Source organism: Procambarus clarkii, chromosome 78 (assembly GCF_040958095.1).
Source record: "Procambarus clarkii isolate CNS0578487 chromosome 78, FALCON_Pclarkii_2.0, whole genome shotgun sequence".
Classification (NCBI taxonomy): domain Eukaryota; kingdom Metazoa; phylum Arthropoda; class Malacostraca; order Decapoda; family Cambaridae; genus Procambarus; species Procambarus clarkii.
The window spans coordinates 17,888,312-17,910,811 of NC_091227.1; the positions used below are offsets into that span (position 1 = coordinate 17,888,312).

Here is a 22,500-nt window from a genome sequence, read left to right on the forward strand (position 1 = left end):
CACAGCTCCTCCACACTCACAGCTCCTCCACACCCACAGCTCCTCCACACTCACAGCTCCTCTACACCCACAGCTCCTCCACACTCACAGCTCCTCCACACTCACAGCTCCTCCACACCCACAGCTCCTCCACACTCACAGCTCCTCCACACCCACAGCTCCTCCACACCCACAGCTCCTCTACACTCACAGCTCCTCCACACCCACAGCTCCTCCACACTCACAGCTCCTCCACCTCCTACCATCATCGCTCTGGTATTCGCAGTATGAAAAAAATATCGACCAACAACGAAAGGTTCAACGACGGTCGTTCATGCAGGTCGGCGTTCAATCCCCGACCGTCCAAGTGGTTGGGCACCATTCCTTCCCCCCGTCCTATCCCAAATCCTTATATCCTGACCCCTTCCCAGTGCTATATAGTAGCAATGGCTTGGTGCTTTCTCCCTTATAATTCCCTTCCCCCGGCCACTATATAAACAATATATATATATATATATATATATATATATATATATATATATATATATATATATATATATATATATATATATATATATATATATATATATATATAGTAATATAAGCGCCTTTATTTCCATCCCTATATTTTAAAACTACTTCTGGTAACACCTTTTAATATACATTCACAATCCTTTCCTGTTTTTGTACAGATTCAATTCTATTTCTATTTTTACAAACGGATCCAAATCTTTTTGTTTTTTAAGAGAGAATTTCAAATCTATCTGTGGCGATTTGTTGCAAGGGTAGACACCAGGGGGGGGGCGTGTTGCAAGGATATACACCAGGGGGGACGTGTTGCAAGGATAGATACCAGGGGGGGCGTGTTGCAAGGATAGATACCAGGGTGGAGGGGCGTGTGTGTGTCGCTAACGACCTTTGTGCTAACCTCACCATTGTAACTGCTTCACCTATGTACCCCAACTGGACATAATTATCAACCGAACCTAATCACCTAACCTAACCTAAGCAACCGAACCTAACCTAACCAACCGAACCTAACCACCCAACCTAACCTAACCTAACCTAACCAACCGAACCTAATCACCTAACCTAACCAACCGAACCTAATCACCTAACCTAACCAACCGAACCTAATCACCTAACCTAACCTACACCTAACTATACACTCAACTTTAATACCTAACAATAGTAACTTATATACGAGAACAAACCACTTTTTAATACAACAATACGTTAGGATTGAAGAAAGCGTCTTTGTGGGGGCTGAGGACGGGATGATGGCAATGTGCCGTGTTTTTTGTGAGTTGCCACATACACACATGGCAAACGTTCAGACAAGGTCAGTCCATCCTGACGCTACGGCAACGTTCATTCCATGCAGCGGCCGACCCCAAAGCCATCAATTGTAACATGCTGTTGATTCAAAATTGGATTTTTATGAAATATTGATTGATTTTATATATTAGCACTTTGTGGATATTTAGGCGTAGGTTAAGTTAGGTGTTTATGTTCGGTCAGAAGTTATTTGTACGGGGATGAGGGACTTACTGTGTTGTGATTCGAACAGAGGTCGTCAGTGGGGTACTGTTCGAACGTCATCAGTTGAGAGTCGTCTGTAAAGTGTTTTAATCTTAAATTTCACAGAGTGAAGGGCGGGGCGTTCGGAGGACTGGATGAACAGCCATTTGGCCATTGTTTATTAATAGCGGCTTCTGAAGTATAGTGAATAGAATAGATTCTATTTTGAGAAACTTGTATATTTTGTATACTACTTGTATGACTTCTCACGACTTCCTGCATCTCTTGAAGTCTTCTTGTTCTTCAGTTCTTTAGTTCCTGCCGTCTCCCCGCCATTCTCTTCCCTTCCTTGCCTTTTATTTGCCTCCCCATTATTTGTGTCCTTTCCTGCTGGCAAGGCCGCCACCTCCTACCCAGACGCCTTACCCTTAATGGCACAACATTAGCATTTCACTTAGTGGGTCCTCGCTTGTGTTAGCTCCACCTGTTGCTGCTCTGATTCTCTCCTGGACCCCCTCCTCCTCCTCTTCCCTCTCCTTCTCTTCCTTCTCCTTCTCTTCCTTCTCCTTCTCTTCCTTCTCCTTCTCTTCCTTCTTCTTCTCTTCCTCCTCCAACGCCCACTGCATCAGGCGACTCCTGATAGCACACACACATTCTTCTGGGAACGTGATTTCAAACCGTTTCCGAAACCAGCTGTACTTATTTCCCCTTTCCTGGCGTTTATAGCTCTTCTGGTGATGTGTAATACTGTCTTCCTCCCGTTTAACCCAATGTTGTCACGGCTCTCAGTGGTAGACTCCAGACCAACTTCCACAACCTAGTTACAGCCTCGTCACTGAGGCTCTCAACCATTGTTTACAAACTGAAGCTTCACTGGGTCCCAGAAGAGCCTTCAGATGGTCCAAAAACGGCAGTAGTTTCAGAAACCTTAAAGGGATTCCATCAGCGAGTTTAATACCATCTGTTAATACTTCCAAGACCGCATTCCATGTTCCAGTGTCAATAGTTCCAGATCTCCTTCCAGAAGCGTATTTCATCCCGCCCTTTAGAGACTTCCAGGATGGTGTTCCAGGCAAGCGTCCTGGGTTCCAGCAGGTGTATTGACTGCAGGTCGCCGGTCTACTCACGTCTTAAGGTTTTCATATAAGTTGGCGAGGTTTGCCTCTTTGGAAGTGTTCCTCAACACTATCTTTCCCTCACCCTATTCCACGACCATCTTCCATCTCAACCGCCATCTTCCATCTCAGTTGTTGTAGGATAGTCCTGCGCGGGCCCTAAGCATCTGGCTGACCGACTGTTACTCGTTTCTATCCTACTAAGGCTACTTAGTAGCCTTAGCCCTACTAGCCGCTTCTCTGGCTTTTGGTCGTTAGAAAGGGAGAGGGGATTGGAGGGGAGAAAAAAAAGTTTACAACATAGATACTATTTGTACCTCAACATACTGGTGTGACTACCAGCGGGTCAATATACCCAACATGCTCGCCAGTCCCACCTACATCATGTTGTGGTTGGTGCTTCCTATCCCACTAGACTTTCATGCTGTCTTCAGTGCTCCCCTTACACACACACACACACACACACACACACACACACACACACACACTCACACACACTCACACACACACACACACACACACACACACACACACACACACACACACACACACACACACACACACACACACACACACACACATAGGCGGGGGAGGGAGGCGGGACCAAAGGGCCAAAGCTCAACCCCCGCAAGCACAAATAGGTGAGTACACACACACACACACACACTCACTCACTCACTCACTCACTCACTCACTCACTCACTCACTCACTCACTCACTCACTCACACACACACACACACACTCACTCACTCACACACACACACACACACACACACACACACACACACACACACACACACACACACAACACAAAATACTGCAAAAATGAAGGTAATTTTTATTATCTCCCGCGTTCCGTCATAAAATATTAATTACATCAAGCAGGCTCCAATTATGTTGGTCACTGAACATTACACGAGCCTGAGGTATGGCTCTGAAATTATTGGGTCGAGTTTGTGGCCCAGACTGACTGAGTCAGACCTCTAGCTCAGACTGAGTCAGACCTGTGGCTCAGACTGAGTCAGACCTGTAGCTCAGACTGAGTCAGACCTGTAGCTCAGACTGAGTCAGACCTGTAGCTCAGACTGAGTCAGACCTGTAGCTCAGACTGAGTCAGACCTGTAGCTCAGACTGAGTGAGTCAGACCTGCGACTGACTCCCATTGGACTGGGAGAGAGAAATAAGTAAAAGTGATACTGGGATATAAAATCCAGTATCAAAGTAAAAGAGAGATGAAGAAAGTAGAATAAACAGTGTATGAGGGTTGGAGGGTTTTCATTTCCAGATGGAACTTGTTGGGAAAGGGGGAAAAAGGGAGGGGGGAAAAAGGGAGGGGAAAAAGAGAGGGGGGGAAGGGGGAGCTTGTGGCCTGAATGTATGTATTGTTCTTCCCCTATTTCTTTCCTGTATTCTACGTCCCCTCCCCCCCCCTCTCTATGGGAGAGCGTGAGAAGAGGGGGAGGGAGGGGGAATCCTGAGTCTTGTGATGTGGACAACGATGCGGAGAGAGAGAGAGAGAGAGAGAGAGAGAGAGAGAGAGAGAGAGAGAGAGAGAGAGAGAGAGAGAGAGAGAGAGAGAGAGAGAGAGAAAATACAGTATTTTATGTATTCTCAATTTAACCCCTTCTATATATTTTCCCTGAAATGTATTCAGTATAACTAATACACAATTTCCCTCTTGATTCAAACTAAGGCACCACCTAACGAGGCGAATTCCGGCAGTTGATAGTATAATGCTGATTATAATGTTATGCTAAATAATGCTAGAGTAAGCATAAGGTGGGGGATACATTGGCTTGTGTGTGTATAATTAGCCTTAAATTATAATCCGCCTTGGCTCACACCAGACCATATTGATCCAACATTTGCATCTATAACAGGTTAGGAGGAGTTTATATATTGCACACTTAGGCCAGATTAGTGTAGCTCATGCTAGTATACTCGTGATGACTGACTGATGACGTGAACTGACTCAGCATTATACTAGCTGAGGTTTTTGATGGTTAGGTTAGGTTAGGTTAGGTTAGATTAAGTTAGGTTAGGTTAGATTAAGTTAGGTTAGGTTAGGTTAAGTTAGGTTAGGTTAGATTAAGTTAGGTTAGGTTAGATTAAGTTAGGTTAGGTTAGATTAAGTTAGGTTAGGTTATATTAAGTTAGGTTAGGTTATATTAAGTTAGGTTAGGTTAGATTAAGTTAGGTTAGGTTAGGTTAGGTTAGATTAAGTTAGGTTAGGTTAGATTAAGTTAGGTTAGATAATATTAAGTTAGGTTAGGTTATATTAAGTTAGGTTAGATAATATTAAGTTAGGTTAGGTTATATTAAGTTAGGTTAGATAATATTAAGTTAGGTTAGGTTATATTAAGTTAGGTTAGGTTATATTAAGTTAGGTTAGGTTATATTAAGTTAGGTTAGGTTATATTAAGTTAGGTTAGGTTATATTAAGTTAGGTTAGGTTATATTAAGTTAGGTTAGGTTATATTAAGTTAGGTTAGATTAAGTTAGGGTAGGTTATATTAAGTTAGGTTAGATTAAGTTAGGTTAGGTTATATTAAGTTACGTTAGGCTAGATTAAATAAGGTTAGGTTAGACTAAGTTAGGATAGGTTAGACCAGGTGAAGTTATGCTTGATTTGGTGGATTATGGCAAGGGAAAGTAAAATGGTGGCTTGGACCACCATACCTTGTTGTGTAAATGTCCAAGCCATTACGTCCAGGACCAGACTCTGAGCGCTGAGGTCGTCGAGGGACTCAACGCTCGGTGTTATTATGAACAGGAACACGATAGTGTATTTGTTGAGGACTGGTGTGTGTGTTTTTGTTGTCCTTGTGACTGAGTGCACTAACCTTGCTCTAGTCACTATTCGTCCTCTATCCTCAGAGAAACACTGCTCTCTGTCTCTCTCTCTCTCTCTCTCTCTCTCTCTCTCTCTCTCTCTCTCTCTCTCTCTCTCTCTCTCTCTCTCTCTCTCTCTCTCTCTCTCTCTCTCTCTGTCTCTGTCTCTGTCTCTCTCTCTCTCTCTCTCTCTCTCTCTCTCTCTCTCTCTCTCTCTCTCTCTCTCTCTCTCTCTCTCTCTCTCTCTCTCTCTCTCTCTCTCTCTCTCTCTCTCTCTCTCTCTCTCTCTCCCCCCCCCCCCTCTCTCCCCCCCTTTCTTCACTACTTTCCCATTCGCTCACGCTATTCTATTCTTCGTCTCTCCCACTCTCTCTTATCTCTAACTTTCCCCCTCCCTCTCCCCCTTCCCCCACCCTATCCCCCCCACCCCACTCTCACGCCATTTCTCCATTCCTCTCACCCCCCTTCTTTGTCTATTTCCCTCCACCTTTTCCATTAGTTTCAAGAATGTTTTACTCTCCCCATTTCATGTTCTTTTGTAGCTTTCCTATTTTATCCATTCTTTTCCATTTTTTTTAGTCATTTCCTCCTTCCATATCTCATGCCCTCTCCCATCCTGCACTAACGCCCCCTTCCCTCTCACTTACGCCTTGTCCCGCTCCTCACTCTCACACACCCTCTCACTCCTCACTCTCACCCCTCAGATTCCTCTGTGCTTCGAACTCCTCCAATGTTTGTTGTCTCCTTAACTACACTGAACTCTCTCCCACTTGTCCCCTTCCTTCATTACCCCCTCTCACCCCTCTCCCTCTACTCTCCTCATCCCTCTCTCTCTCTGCTCTCCTAACCCCTCTCCCTCCCTCTACTCTTCCTCCCTTCTCCCACCTCTCCCACACTCTCTCCCCCTCACTTCCCCTTTAATTGCTCAACGTGGGCGAAAATACTATACTTTTCCCTTCCTGCTATCAGATTACCTCAGATGCTTCCACTACGTAGTCACTCACGGTGAGTGGGGAGGGGGGGGGGTGAGATGGGGGTCGAGTGAGGAATGAGGGAGAGGGGAGAGTAAGGTAAGAGAGAAGGGAGGGGGAAGGTATGTGAGAGGGGGGGTGGGGTGGAGAGGAAGGTATATGTGTGTGGGAGGGAAATATTAGGAATGGGAGAGTGGGGCATGGGAGTTATGTGTACCCATTTAAGTGTGCTGGTAAGGTCTGACGTTATTTCTTGAGGTCAAGACTTAGTGATACTATGTACACTTACTGAGTGGTACCATGTACACTGTCAACCAAGTGGTGTGCTCTTGTGAAGGACAGATGTTTCTGCAAAAAAGTACGCCCAGTAAGTGGATGTGACGAGTAAGTGGACATTATAAGGCCAGTAAGTCAACAAATGACACAATTGGAGCAAGTGAATATTGCTCACTTACTTACTGCCACTCCCTAACCACTTGCTTCCATCTTACATCCACTTCCTACAATGCACTTGTCGTAGAAACATCAGACACACTCTACAGATCGCCACTTGGGCAAGAAAGAAGTGGGGAAGGGCGGCACTTTGTGATTGATAACACCACTTGGTGGGATTGTATGGTTCCTAGTTGTGTTCTGACCCAAACAAATATGAATAATTATGGATATCTCAAAATATAAAGCTAGCGGAAGCATTTTATGATGAATGGGTTATGTATGGAGGCTGGCTGGTTTGCCAGTATATGTCGATTGACATATATACTGGCGTATACATTGACACATACATATTACCACAGTTACGAGAAGCTGGCAGTAATTCAGAGGAGTCCTGGAGCATCCAGGAACTAATAGCCAGAAGCGAGTCATGACAAGCTAAGGCAAACTGTGCAGTTGTTTGGTGAGGGCCAGAGGGAATGTCACAGATGTGGAGGAGAGGCGGAGAGAGACCAGTTCAGATCTGGAGTCGTCTACACCAAACAATTGCAAGGGCAGCGATGGTCGTGACATCCCCGTAACTAATGGACTTCACGTCCCATTGGAACTTGACAGAGTAGCATGTGTGTGTGTGCTGTTATGAAGTGATTAACATTAGGCTAGTTATTTGAGAAAGTCAAGTTGACTAGGATTGTGTAGACTGGTGGTAAATCCGGCCAGGGATTGAGTGCTCACGACACCTGGCGGTGTTTGCGGTTAATGTAAATATTTGAGAATATAAAATGTATTTATTAAATAGAGTTTAAAGTAGTCGTAATCTTGTGTGTTCATCTGCCAATGCGGCAGCCTTGTGTAAAGACTTGGGCATCATTAATTAAGATGAAAATGATCTATGAAACATAATGAGACTCTAATATATATATATTGATATATTGAAATATATTTACAACAGCACTACTTTGTAGTGGGGGAGTTCTTCTGGGAGTTGGCTTGAGTACCTTTTCGTGGCACGAATGCACAAATAGGGGGAATGTGTATCATATCTCCTTCGCTCACACCCCTTCCTCTCTCTCTCCACCCTCTCTCCCTCACACCTACACCCACCACCGCCTCTCTCTCTCCACCCTCTCTCCCTCACACCTACACCCACCACCGCCTCTCTCTCTCCACCCTCTCTCCCTCACACCTACACCCACCACCGCCTCTCTCTCTCCACCCTCTCCCTCACACCTACACCCACCACCGCCTCTCTCTCTCCACCCTCTCCCTCACACCTACACCCACCGCCTCTCTCTCTCTCCATCCTCTCTCCCTCACACCTACACCCACCGCCTCTCTCCCTCACACTGGTGTCCACTGCATCACCAACTCCAGACAGCCAATTACCGTGGCTACAAAAATCAACTGAGCAATCCTGATCTAGTGTTGACCGGCCACTCTCTACCACCTCTTCCTTGCCCCCAATATCAACTCTCCCTCTCTCATTCTCCACTCTTCCCCCTCTCATGCTTCACTCTACATCTCTTTCTTCACTCTTCCCTTCTTATTCTCCATTCTTCCCCTCTCTCTCATTCCTCACTCCTCCCGCTCTCTCTGTTTGTTCCCCTTTATCCAGTAACTGTGTATGTTCCCACGGCTGTGTGTATGTTCCCACGGCTGTGTGTATGTTCCCACGGCTGTGTGTATGTTCCCACGGCTGTGTATCAGTTCCCACGGCTGTGTATCTGTTCCCACGGCTGTGTATCTGTTCCCACGGCTGTGTATATGTTCCCACGGCTGTGTATCTGTTCCCACGGCTGTGTATATGTTCCCACGGCTGTGTATCTGTTCCCACGGCTGTGTATCTGTTCCCACGGCTGTGTATATGTTCCCACGGCTGTGTATCTGTTCCCACGGCTGTGTATCTGTTCCCACGGCTGTGTATATGTTCCCACGGCTGTGTGTATGTTCCCACGGCTGTGTGTATGTTCCCACGGCTGTGTGTATGTTCCCACGGCTGTGTGTATGTTCCCACGGCTGTGTATATGTTCCCACGGCTGTGTATCTGTTCCCACGGCTGTGTATCTGTTCCCACGGCTGTGTGTATGTTCCCACGGCTGTGTGTATGTTCCCACGGCTGTGTATATGTTCCCACGGCTGTGTATATGTTCCCACGGCTGTGTATATGTTCCCACGGCTGTGTGTATGTTCCCACGGCTGTGTATATGTTCCCACGGCTGTGTATATGTTCCCACGGCTGTGTATATGTTCCCACGGCTGTGTGTATGTTCCCACGGCTGTGTATATGTTCCCACGGCTGTGTGTATGTTCCCACGGGGGTGTGTATGTTCCCACGGCTGTGTATATGTTCCCACGGGGGTGTATCTGGTCAAGCTAGCCTCAGTTGAATAATCTCCTATTTCCTCTAACCTCTTACCCATCCATCTCTCTATTTTCCTGTTTTCACTGTTTCTATCCCGTTGCCGTCGTCTCTCTTGCTGTCTCTCTCTCCCTTCCCCTCTTTCTCTTCCCTGTCTCTCCTCCTCCTCCGTGACTGAGCATGTTTTTCTGTCCTAAAACTGATGCACGCTGATTGGGGGTCAATTGTTTTCCTTTGGCCTGTCGCTGGGGACAGGTGCTCTCTCTCTCTCTTTCTCTCTTTCTATGTCTGTCTGTCTCTCTCTCTCTCTCTCTCTGTCGGTCTCTGTCTCTCTCTCTCTCTCTCTCTCTCTCTCTCTCTCTCTCTCTCTCTCTCTCTCTCTCTCTCTCTCTCTCTCTCTCTCTCTCTCTCTCTCTCTCTCTCTCTCTCTCTCACTCTCTCTCCCTGGATCAGTGTCTGCCTGTTGGATACATTAGCTTCGATACAAGAAGATCGTAGCTGTATTGTTACGTAATATAACGTTGAACATGTATCAAGTAACTGGTTTTGCCGCCGTGTCTGAGAGAGAGAGAGAGAGAGAGAGAGAGAGAGAGAGAGAGAGAGAGAAAGAGAGAGAGAGAGAGAGAGACATCAAATGGTCTGTGTGATTTCCTTAGTAATCACTATCACCACCATTACCAAGCACTACCATCACCGTAATCACCCTCTTCATCACCACTACCACCATCACTCACCACTGTCACCTCCGGCATCACCATCATAGCCACCACCACAAGCATCACCAACATCATTTGGCTCTTTCCTAACCTAAATGAATTTTTTTGGCCCAATATTTTAATTATTTTCACCACCATATAATAAAAATAGGTGGATATTGGCATCGCTTTAAAGGGAATGTGGTTTAAGGTAAGGTAACCTCAAGGTAAGGTAAGGTAAGGCGTGTGCGTGGGTTCGAAGCTTTCAGGATTCCAAACCTGTGGAAAGGTTCGAATCCTCTTGCCTCCTGTTACCTCACCGTACCTGTTACCTAGCAGTAAAATAGGTACCTGGGTGTTAGTCAGCTGTCACGGGCTGCTTCCTGGGGGTGGAGGCCTGGTCGAGGACCGGGCCGCGGGGACACTAAAGCCCCGAAATCATCTCAAGATAAACTCAAGAATCATCTCAAGATAACCTCCTTGTGATTTTATCGTCCGTGCATCACGTTACTGTGATTAGCTTCTATATGTGTACTTTCCTTATCCATGTGTACTTTCCTTATCCATGTGTACTTTCCTTATCCATGTGTACTTTCCTTATCCATGTGTACTTTCCTTATCCATGTGTACTTTCCTTATCCATGTGTACTTTCCTTATCCATGTGTACTTTCCTTATCCATGTGTACTTTCCTTATCCATGTGTACTTTCCTGTCCATGTGTACTTTCCTTGTCCATGTGTACTTTCCTTATCCATGTGTACTTTCCTTATCCATGTGTACTTTCCAGGAAACTTGTATGCAAGTGACATTGAGGAGAATCTCTCTTTCATTACAAGATGGAGAGTTCTACTTCACTATAAGAAGTACTATTACTTGTAGTACAAGAAGTAGTACATAAGTAGTTCATGCAGGTCGGTGTTCAATCCCCGATTGTCAAGGTGGTTGGGCACCATTCCTTCCCCCCGTCCCATCCCAAATCCATATTCTTATCCCTTCCTATAGTGCTATCTTTCTCCTCACTGTACCTCGTGTCACTGTAACTCGCTTCATTGTACCTCGTATCACTGTAACTCGCCTCATTGTACCTCGTATCACTGTAACTCGCCTCATTGTACCTCGTATCACTGTACCTCGTGTCACTGTACCTCGCCTCACTGTACCTCGTATCACTGTAACTCGCTTCATTGTACCTCGCCTCACTGTACCTCGCGCTGCGTTGTGTACATAACGGCATCTCTGTCACCGTAACTTTACCTCTACCTCTGAAGATGCTGAAGAGAGCTTTAGTGAAACACGTCCTGCCCAATAAAATTGCAAAAAAAAAAACCTTGGAAATGTTGATTTTCAACTTCGTTAATAAAGCCGAACATCAGAAATCTGGAGAAAATTCGTGTTATGATCATTGATCATACGATCATGTTCAATTGCACAGGTATATGTGTGCAACTGAATATAACCTGTTACTGAACGTTATCATATTGAATGTTAATTCGTCACGCCGTAATATCTCGAGTTAAACTCATGCAGACACGGGAACAAGGGTAGTTAGACACGGTAGTTAGTGTAGCTTGTGCCCCTGACTGCTCGAGAAGTGGCGGGAGGCGAGTCCACCAATCAGAACCGCCGATTCCTCAAAACGTGATCCCAAGTCATTCGAGACAGTCTGGGGTGGCAGGCCATAGAGCAGTTTACTCTTGAGAAAGGCGTAGCTCCTCGTGAGCACACGGGCCAGGGTCGAGCCCTCACCAGCAAGAAGGTGTTATGGTGATAGATGAATGGTTCATTAGATATCACTCTGAAGGTTATCAGCCTCTGACGAGGAAGATTTGGTTTAACATTTGCGCAGTACAAGATTGGATCTTCCCTTTGAGCCACACTTACGAGGTACTGTAACACGTAGATGGTAGATGATGTGTGGGTAGATATTTACCTCGAGATACTTAAGAGAGAAATTATATGTAGTGTAAATAGTAAGGAATGTGAAGAAGGATTATAGCGAAATATGTTGACCAATCCACACACTAGAAAATGAAGGGACGACGACGTTTCGGTCAGTCCTGGACCATTCTCAAGTCGATTGTGAGAATGGCGACTTGAGAATTGTCCAGGACGGACCGAAACCTCGTCGTCCCTTCACCTTCTAGTGTGTGATTTGCTCAACATACTTCAGCCACGTTATTGTGACTCATCGCCTACATTATAGCGAAACATGGAGACGGCACTAAGATCTTGTCACCTTAGTGTGTTGTACACTGGCATAGTTCATATATGTGTCGATATAAATATCTTGCAATGATTTTAAAGGTCTTTGAGAATTAGTGTATTTTCCCAATCATGGAGAGTCATCATTTTTTTGTGAGTGTGAGAGCTTGGGCACAGTAACTGTGGCTTGACAAGGGACCGGGCACAGTAACTGTGGCTTGACAAGGGACCGGGCACAGTAACTGTGGCTTGACAAGGGACCGGGCACAGTAACTGTGGCTTGACAAGGGACCGGGCACAGTAACTGTGGCTTGACAAGGGACCGGGCACAGTAACTGTGGCTTGACAAGGGACCGGGCACAGTAACTGTGGCTTGACAAGGGACCGGGCACAGTAACTGTGACCTGACAAGGGACCGGGCACAGTAACTGTGGCTTGACAAGGGACCGGGCACAGTAACTGTGGCTTGACAAGGGACCGGGCACAGTAACTGTGGCTTGACAAGGGACCGGGCACAGTAACTGTGGCTTGACAAGGGACCGGGCACAGTAACTGTGGCTTGACAAGGGACCAGGCACAGTAACTGTGGCTTGACAAGGGACCGGGCACAGTAACTGTGACCTGACAAGGGACCGGGCACAGTAACTGTGGCCTGACAAGGGACCAGGCTGGTGAACTGTGGCTCTGACACTGCTATATGAAGACCTCGGCGACACTGGAATAAGGATACCACTATACATAGGTTGGGGTTCCCAAACGGAGGTTCGATCCCAACAGATAGTATTATATGTGTCTTTCCAAATTGCCATAACTGTAGTATTTGCCATAGTATGCAAGGCCCAATCTGCCTAAAAAGTAGTGTGATTTAAGTTATTTTTAAATATTTTTCAAAATAGATTTATTTAACTTTATTTAGAATATGAATTACTAGGATAGGTTAGTTCATCAAATTTCTATGTTAATTTTAACTCTATACAAAAGTTAAACCATATGTAATGGAAAAGTTTATTATTCCATAAAAACAAAGTGATATATAAGGCAAAAGCCTCTATAACCTGTCAGTAATGCTTGTTATTAATATAATTTTAAAATAAACCAATATGAAAAGAATATTTTAAAATAACTAAAATCACTCTGGCTGTTAAGCAAACCTGGCCTTGCATACTAGGCCAAATACTACGTTCTTGCTATTAGGTACGACACTAATATATATATATATATATATATATATATATATATATATATATATATATATATATATATATATATATATATATATATATATATATATGCGAACAAGCCTGAATGGTTATATATATATATATATATATATATATATATATATATATATATATATATATATATATATATATATATATATATATATATATATATATATATATATAAGGGGGTACCACCACTGGTGCAATTATAGGGACCCACAGCCTCAGAGAAGGGAACACAGAGCATTCAGGGAAAAACTTCAGACTTGCCTTTCTGAAAGACTTCAGACAGAATATACACACACAATATTTTTCTACCTGAATAGTTAAAAAAAATCCTTGCTATTTATATTCCTTTTTTAAGTAAGATGTTTGTAAAGGAGAAGCGGAAGAATTAATTTCGTTGTATTATGAAAAAGTAGTTTTTTGTGAAGTGTTGTGGTAAACTGGGACTTGGGGTGGAGGGTGTTAAGTGTGGGTTTACCTTGGACGAGGCGTGAGGACTTTCATAACTGCGCCTTGAGGCGCTTCCTCAAGATGGTGTTATCTTGAGTTTTTATATGTAATGTTGTTATTCTGGTGTCTGAAGGCGGGAGCAGGAGGAGGAGGAGGGGTGGGTTTGGTAGAGCAGGTGGAAGTGGAGTGGTTATTATATTAAGCTTGCTTTGTGTGTGTGTGTGGGGGGGGGGGTGCTTGTGGTGGGGGGGGGGTGTGGGGTGTGTGTGTGTGTGTGTGTGTGTGTGGGTGTGTGTGTGGGTGTGTGGGTGTGGGTGTGTGAGTGTGGGTGTGTGTGTACTCACCTAGTTGTGCTTGCGGGGGTTCAGCTCTGGCTCTTTGGTCCCGCCTCTCAACTGTCAATCAACTGGTGTACAGATTCATGAGCCTACTGGGCTCTATCATATTTACATTTGAAACTGTGTATGGAGTCAGCCTCCACCACATCACTTCCTAATGCATTCCATCTGTTAACTGCTCTGACACTGAAAAAAGTCTTTCTAACGTCCCTGTGGCTCATTTGGGCTCTGTCTCCACCTGTGTCCCCTGATTCGCGTACCACCCGTGTTAAACAGATTACCATGTCAATTCCTTCGAGAATTTTGTAGTTGGTGATCAAGTCTCCCATAACTCTTCTGTCTTCCACTGACGTAAGGTATGTGTGTGCACACGCGCATGTCAACAGGCGCGCGCTCTCCCTCTCTATAGGTTATTTACACCATAATAATATTAGTAATTTCTTGTTAACTTCAGACTTCACCTAATGTACAGTTCTTGCGTTTTTTGCCTCTTCTCCTTTCCTCCCTTTTCTCTCCCTCTTTCTGACCACTCTCCGCCCTCTCCCTCTGCTTTCCTTGTCCTTCTCCCTTCCCTCTCACTCCCCTCGCCCTTTCCTCTTGCTCTTCTATTGCATTCAATTGACTTTATCTTTTCTCTGCGCCATTTCCTGGTATTTATTTCCCTTTGCTTAATCCCTTCACATTTGTTTCCACTTCTTCATCTTTATTTCATCTCTCCTCCTTCCCTTCCTTCTCTCTCCCCTCACTCTGTGTATTCTCACTTCTTGCTTAGTCAATGTGCTTTCTCTATTCCCATTCTGCTTTGGCATTACTCTATCCTCACTCTACTTTCTCTATCCTCACTCTATTTTCTCTATCCTCACTCTGCCGGTCATGTATTGGGAGAAAATAAAGTAAACAAAAAAATCCCTTTCTCTACTTTCACTACTTTCTTTGTGACGGTAGAGAAAGGAATTTTCTTCTTATACTTTGAAACTTTACTTTCCGTATCACATTGCTTTCTCTACCGTGGGTTGTGGGGCCACATGGCACCGTGGGTGTGGCCCTGGCACCGTGGGTGTGGCCCTGGCACCGTGGGTGTGGCCCTGGCACCGTGGGTGTGGCCCTGGCACCGTGGGTGTGGCCCTGGCACCGTGGGTGTGGCCCTGGCTGGGTCTAGGGTGCTAGGATAGAACACCGTTTTTCAGGCAGTGTTTCACCAAGGGATCCAGAGGTGTCACAGGCGCTTGAGGGAAGGGCTAGGGAGAGAGGGAAATATCAGGGGGGGAAAGCGCCAAGTCACTACGGCTATATAGCACCGAGCACAGCTAGCTGGGGGCAGCCGAGCACAGCTGGTAGCAGCCGAGCACAGCTGGCTACCATGACCTCTTACACCAAGCGTAAAGTCTGTGTGTATAGCTGGCTGATTGTGGATCTTTCCTGTTGTTTGTGTACTTTGCACTTGGTAATGTTTGGGGGTCTATCCGGCCTGTAGGGGTCTATCCGGCCTGTAGGGGTCTATCCGGCCTGTAGGGAGACCCATGAGGCCTGTCAGGGCGCTGGTGTATGGGGCATGTTGTGGTGGTGGAGGGGGGGGGGGGAGTTTGTGTGGTGGTTGTTATCTCTCTGGATATCATTAGCTTTGAGGACTCTGGCTTGGTTCTCGACTCCTGTTTTTTCTGCTAATGTTTTATCGGCTTCCTCTTCACTCTTTTTTATTGGCTTGTTCCGTTCTTGCCGCTATTTATAGTATTATCATTAAGTCATGTTCTCTTTGTTCTTCATGTTAATTCTTTTTTTATCTGCCTTGATTTTTTTTTTTTGGGTTTCTCCTCTTTGTCTTTATTCTCCTTATTCCTTCCACACGCTTCTTTCTTCTCTCTTATCTTTTCCTCCCACTTTCATTTACATGTTTTCTCTCACTGTGTGACTAATTTCCTCTCCTATTCCACTTTTCTTGGTTTATTATTCCCCTTTTTATTTCTCCTCTCTCTCTCTCTCTCTCTCTCTCTCTCTCTCTCTCTCTCTCTCTCTCTCTCTCTCTCTCTCTCTCTCTCCACCGTAGTTACGCCTCACACTCTCCCACTCTGTCTCCCATTCCATACCCATGTCCTGCAACCCTATCCCCTTCCACATCACCCCTTTCCATACATTCATTCGTCCTGTCTTCCATCCCCCCCCCCTGCACCAGGATTCCTCTTTCCATTCCATGCTCTCATGCAACACCCATCTCCCTCATCCCATCCCCTGCCTTTCCATTCCATACTCTTGCACAGAAACTCGGGAAAATTCCGGAAAAAAAATAAACATTCACACAGAATCCTCAACCGAGATAATACTTTACATCAAAGACGCCTCAGGAAATAAGCTTTAAGAAGGCAAAGAATAAGAACAGGAATTCAGGAAGTATTGGGGAAAAAACATTGAAAATAAACCCCGAGGAAACTGTTAATTTTTAGTGGTAACACAGAGCAATTACAGATCTAGTTGTTAACAAGAGGTGTAACACAAGCGACAGACCTTAACAACAGCCGCAATGATTGCCACCTTATGAAACACACAACCATCGCAGGGCTCCAAACGAATGTCAGAGGTTTTAAAAACAAATCACCTGGTTGATACCTGGTTGATACCTGGTTGATGGGGTTCTGGGAGTTCTTCTACTCCCCCAAGCCCGGCCCGACGCCAGGGTTGACTTGTGTACCCATTTGTGACTTGTACTGATAAAAATACAAGATATCAGTACTAGGAATTCACTGCTGCACTATGCAGCTTCATAGATAATAGAACAGAAAAGTGGAGTACCTCAAGGATGCTGCCTTTCACCCACGCTGATAATGTCTCTCAAATATAACGCCAACCAGGACCATCACAGCCGCTTCTAGCCAAAAAGACCAAGGCAGCAGTTGAATCCATAGACAACTTTGAAAAGCAATGGAAAATAAGTAGAACATAAACAAAAAAATCCAGATAATACACATTGCAAAAAGAAACCTAGACCCCCATTGTCCTTGACAACCGTTCTGTTTAATATACGGAGAGGCAGAATATTGGGACTCAAGATTGACATTACAGCAATGAAAATTCACGTGAAGGAAAGAATAAAGCAAAGCAAAAACAACCTCCAAGAAAACTGAGGATATTCCGAAGCCTCAGTATGAACATACAGCTTAGCTCCCGGGTACCAGATCTTCCTCCACACAAAAAATACATTTAAACAGAACAAAAAAGTGTACACAAGCAACTGAGTGTGTATATGTGAACGTCACTCGGTATTTATCTATAGACATCCATATGTGCTAAAATACATATGATGAGCCTCTCACACATTCACAGCTGCCTGACAAGAGAGTGAAAGCTTAACTGCCAAGATACACACACACACACGCACCGTGTCAGCAAGGCGGACAGTCCGCCTGTCACAACTCATACTATTTTCGAAATTTCCAATCCTATTCCTTCACCTATACTTCTCCATTTTCTTCGCTCCCCCTTCCCCGCCCTGACAAAGTTCGCACCCCCTCTCCCTTCCAAATACTCCCCACCCTTTCTTCTCTTCCCCACCTTCGTGTCTCCCCTCCACCTGGAAAGACACGCAAAGGAAGGGGAAGGACCAGGCACGAAAAAGAGGGGAGATAGCGCTTACCTGCCTCCAGTTTTATACTTTTTGAGAGAGAGAGAGTGAGAGAGAGAGAGAGAGAGAGAGAGAGAGAGAGAGAGAGAGAGAGAGAGAGAGAGAGAGAGAGAGAGAGAGAGAGAGAGAGAGATGGAACATTACTCTTTCTTTTCCTCCACCCAACCCCCCCCCCCCCCTCTCTGGGGGTCACAGTAATGGCCCCCCATACATCAAAACACAGCTCACGCAAGTGCCTGGAGTGTTATATACCTTCCTCCGACACACACGCGCACGCACACGCGACGAAACTGGACAGAGGTGGGATGTGAAACCCCCCATTTCTTGGAGTCGACTTCGTCACGTCTCCTCCATAAGACAGTTCAACGTGTACTGATGTCTCGGGCGGCTGGCCTGCACCACTCGGCTGTCTTCCCTCTTGTCACGTGACCCTGCGTCACCATTTCATTGGGTAATCCTGCTTGCAAGTATCCAATCATCTTGCTCCTTTACATCCGGGGTACCCGGTGTCGTCGACTGTCCACACCCTTGGCGCCATAACTCCTTGCCGGTCGCCATGTTGGAAAAGTCGACTTGGCTGCCCCATATTGGACAGTACATTTTACACTGTTAGGGAGGGCATGGGTAGGAGGGTTGCTTGGGCTCGTACGTTTCTGGTTAGTCAAAACAGTTATAATGTTTACAGAGAGAGTGAGTGATTGTGAGTGATGGTGAAGCATTGTGAGCGCTGCAGGGAAGGTGAATGTTACACCTTCCCATCAATTCCTTTCTGCCCTCCCCCATCCTTCCCTTCCCAGCCCCGAGATCATGACTAGTATGCAGGCGTCATCTGGCCCCGCACGACTAAGAGTGAAGGCCTTTTTGTCCATCTGTTTGTTTCTCATCTCCACCAGATTGGTATTAGATTATTCACTGGACGCTACTAGTAGTCTCTACACCCCCCCTCTCTCTCTCTCTCTCTCTCTCTCTCTCTCTCTCTCTCTCTCTCTCTCTCTCTCTCTCTCTCTCTCTCTCTCTCTGTCTCTCTCTGTCTCTCTCTGTCTCTCTCTCTCTCTCTCTCTCTCTCTCTCTCTCTCTCTCTCTCTGTCTCTCTCTCTCTCTCTCTCTCTCTCTCTCTCTCTCTCTCTCTCGCTCTCTCTCTCTCTCTCTCTCTCTCTCTCTCTCTCTCTCTCTCTCTCTCTCTCTCTCTCTCTCTCTCTCTCTCTCTCGCTCTCTCTCTGCCCTTGTACACACAACAAATAGACAAATAAAGCAGCGTATCACCATGGTATCAGGGGGAACCACTCCCCCCCAGATAAAATAAGATTAATAATAACTACTACTTAACACTACTTGCTGCTGCTGTTGCACCAAGGCCACACTGAAATCCTCCTCCACTGGGCGCCAGAAACTCTTCCCTCCTTAGTTACTCGCTGACCTCAGACGAGTGAGCATGTATCGCTCCCGCCTCCTTAATGTCAAATTATTTCACTCATTATATCTTCTCACTATTTTCATAAACTCTGTAACCAACATCCACAAACGTCCTCTACGATCGTTGGGCACACGATCAAACGATAACAAGCAATATATTAGAGTAGAATGAGCGCTTACCGCAGAAGGCTGATGCTACGACGCCCCCAATAATGGTGCTATTTGATCGGTCACAAGTCGTCTTGGGCTGCCACTAAATGCTTCTTCCAGTCCCGACTTGAGTTTGAGACGTCTCCTAACAGGCGCCACACAGGAACATCTGCTCAATTTATCCACATAAAGGATTCTCTCACAGTGGGGTCCACACAGGTACGACCACCCTATAGGCTTCAGGCCGACCCTGTTGTATAAGAGATACGTCGTACGTCGTCTTCAGACAGCTTCTTCACACGTTCAACACGAAGCCTTCGCTCAAACCCTTCACCAAGAGCTACAACCTCCTTCACAGGCGGCTACGACATTCTCCCGACTCAAGTGAAGCTTTAAGACCTCTACCCACGTCACTTCGTAACGTAAGGTCAACATCTTATCTTGTTTCCATAAGATACTTGTTCTCTGCTTTCATTCTCTCAGCTATAAGTACTGACGTTTGCTTATGTTAATTCCTTCCTCTGACTCGTACATCCGGTCAGGTGAGGAATAACTCTCACAAGGCAGACCTCCCTCATTAGGCTACCTGGGGTTCATAACAATGGGTATTGAAAGAAGCTGCACAGGCCCTCAGTGTACCTCTTTTTTAACGTTGAACATATTACTGGGGGAAGACGGCCAATGTGGGACAAATTATACATCTTTTCTCAATCATGACGGCTTTGTTTACATATAATAAACAGCTAACAAACTTCACAATCCAAAGTAACAAAAAATAACTCGTAGGGTGTCGAAGCTTATAAACTGTTTAGTAAATGTAAACAAAGCCACCGTGATTGGGGAAGATGCACAGGTTTCGTATGTGTTTGCACAAATGTTTGAGGTATGCTGGCCCTGTTGTTCAAAGATGAGAAGCTAGCCTGGGGGGTACCTAGCAGATTGGAGTCAGAGCTGGTAGTGACCACCAGATAAAGGGTGAGGTATTAGTGACCGCCCGACACAGGTGAGGTACCAGTAGCCACCTGCCACAGGTGAGGTACCAGTAGCCACCTGCCACAGGTGAGGTACCAGTAGCCACCTGCCACAGGTGAGGTACCAGTAGCCACCTGCCACAGGTGAGGTACCAGTAGCCACCTGAAACTGGTGAGGTACCAGTAGCCACCTGCCACAGGTGAGGTACCAGTAGCCACCTGCCACAGGTGAGGTACCAGTAGCCACCTGCCACAGGTGTTGCAACAGACAAAAGAGTCGCAAATCAGGTTTATGAGAGTCGCTTAATTAAACGGACGTCGCTTTTACGGTGATTGTTTTGTGTGTGTGTGTGTGTGTGTGTGTGTGTGTGTGTGTGTGTGTGTGTGTGTGTGTGTGTGTGTGTGTGTGTGTGTGTGTGTGTGTGAGCGCGCTCGTACGTGCGTATGTATGTGTACTCATCTAATTGTGCCTGCCTTGCGGGGGTTGAGCTTTGGCTCGTTGGTCCCGCCTCTCAACCGTCAATCAACTGGTGTACAGGTTCCTGAGCCTACTGGGCTCTATCATATCTACATTTGAAGCTGTGTATGGAGTCAGCCTCCACCACATCATTGCCTAATGCATTCCGTCTGTTAACTACTCTGACACTGAAAAAGTTATTTCTAATGTCTCTGTGGCTCATCTGGGTACTCTTTTTCCACCTTGTGTGAGTAGCATCAGTGCTAAATAATCTATCTTTACACTGTCAATTCCTATGAATATTTTGCATGCGGTAATCATATCTTCCCTTAACTCTTCTATCTTCCAGCAACTTGAGGTACAAATCACGCAGCCTTTCCTCATAACTCATACCTCGTAGTTCTGGATCTAGGCTAGTGGGATTCCTTTGAACCTTCTCCAACTTGGGTCTTGGCTTTATTTGCTATATCATTTCGTACCTGTTCTGCTTCCCTTCTGGCCCTGGTGTCTGTGTGTGTCTGTGTCTTTGTGAAAGGGGGGGGGGGGTTGAGGGGAAGGGGTTGAGGGGGAGGAGAGCAGCCGTGTGAACCAAATCACGGATATCCCTCAGGATCCCAGGTAAGCCTACCTTAACCAAACTCTTGGGCCGCCTTGAGCTTCCATCCCTCTCCAGTCTCTCTCTTCCTTCATCTTCCACCTCTCCCTTTCTCTTCCTTCACCTCCACCTCTCCTTTTCTCTAATTTCTTCTCCTTTCCTAGTCACCCTCTTCTCTCCTGATACTCCTCCTCTTATTCCCTTTCTACTTTTCTTACCTTTCCATCTTCCCTTTCCACTACCCTCTTCCTCTATCTCTGTACCACCCATCACCCCACACTACATCCTCTCTACTTCTCCCTCCTAATTCCATTTCTTCCAATTCCCTAGACCATAATACGACTTGGTCAGTGCTATTCTATTCTCATTGTAAATTTTGTCCGGGGGATCGTGGTCTTTATCGTCTTCTGTGTCTCGGGGAAGACCTTGGTCATTATTTTATCTCCTGCTGCCCTTAGGGACGACCTTGGTCTTTATCTATCGTCCATCGTCCCTGAAGAAAGACCGTGGTATCTATCGTCAGACGTCCCTGAAGAAAGATTTATTTTTATCTATCGTCCATCGGGTCTGAAGATCGTGGTGTTTATCGTCCGTCTTCAGCCGTGGACGGTACATTAAGAGATTACCAGGGGACTCTTAAGAGGCTGCCCTAAGTGGATGAGCAATCAAGAGCAGCGATAAAAGTCAAGGATTGTTCCATAGATGTGTCCTTGGTCTTCCACAATCTGGTCCACCACCACCTGGACCTCCACCACCTGGACCTCCACCACCTGGTCCTCCACCACCTGGACCTCCACTACCTGGACCTCCACCACCTGGACCTCCAATACCTGGACCTCCACTACCTGGTCCACCACCACCTGGACCTCCACCACCTGGACCTCCACCACCTGGACCTCCACTACCTGGTCCACCACCACCTGGACCTCCACCACCTGGACCTCCACCACCTGGACCTCCACTACCTGGACCTGCACTACCTGGTCCTCCACAACCTGGACCTCCACCACCTGGTCCTCCACCACCTGGACCTCCACTACCTGGTCCACCACCACCTGGACCTCCACTACCTGGACCTCCACCACCTGGACCTCCACTACCTGGACCTCCACTACCTGGTCCACCACCACCTGGACCTCCACCACCTGGACCTCCACCACCTGGACCTCCACTACC

At 46.1% G+C, this 22,500-nt stretch overlaps 2 protein-coding genes across 6 annotated transcripts in view; one reads left to right on the top strand and one right to left on the bottom strand.

Annotated features, from left to right (window-relative positions):
* The window catches only part of Ddr (discoidin domain-containing receptor 2), a 642,292-nt gene that overhangs the window by 300,458 nt on the left and 319,334 nt on the right, over positions 1-22,500 (top strand). The window lies entirely within an intron of this gene.
* Positions 8,555-9,271, bottom strand: LOC138357517 (uncharacterized). The gene has a single exon (XM_069314376.1). It carries the CDS (start codon positions 9,269-9,271, stop codon positions 8,555-8,557), a length of 717 nt encoding a protein of 238 aa, XP_069170477.1.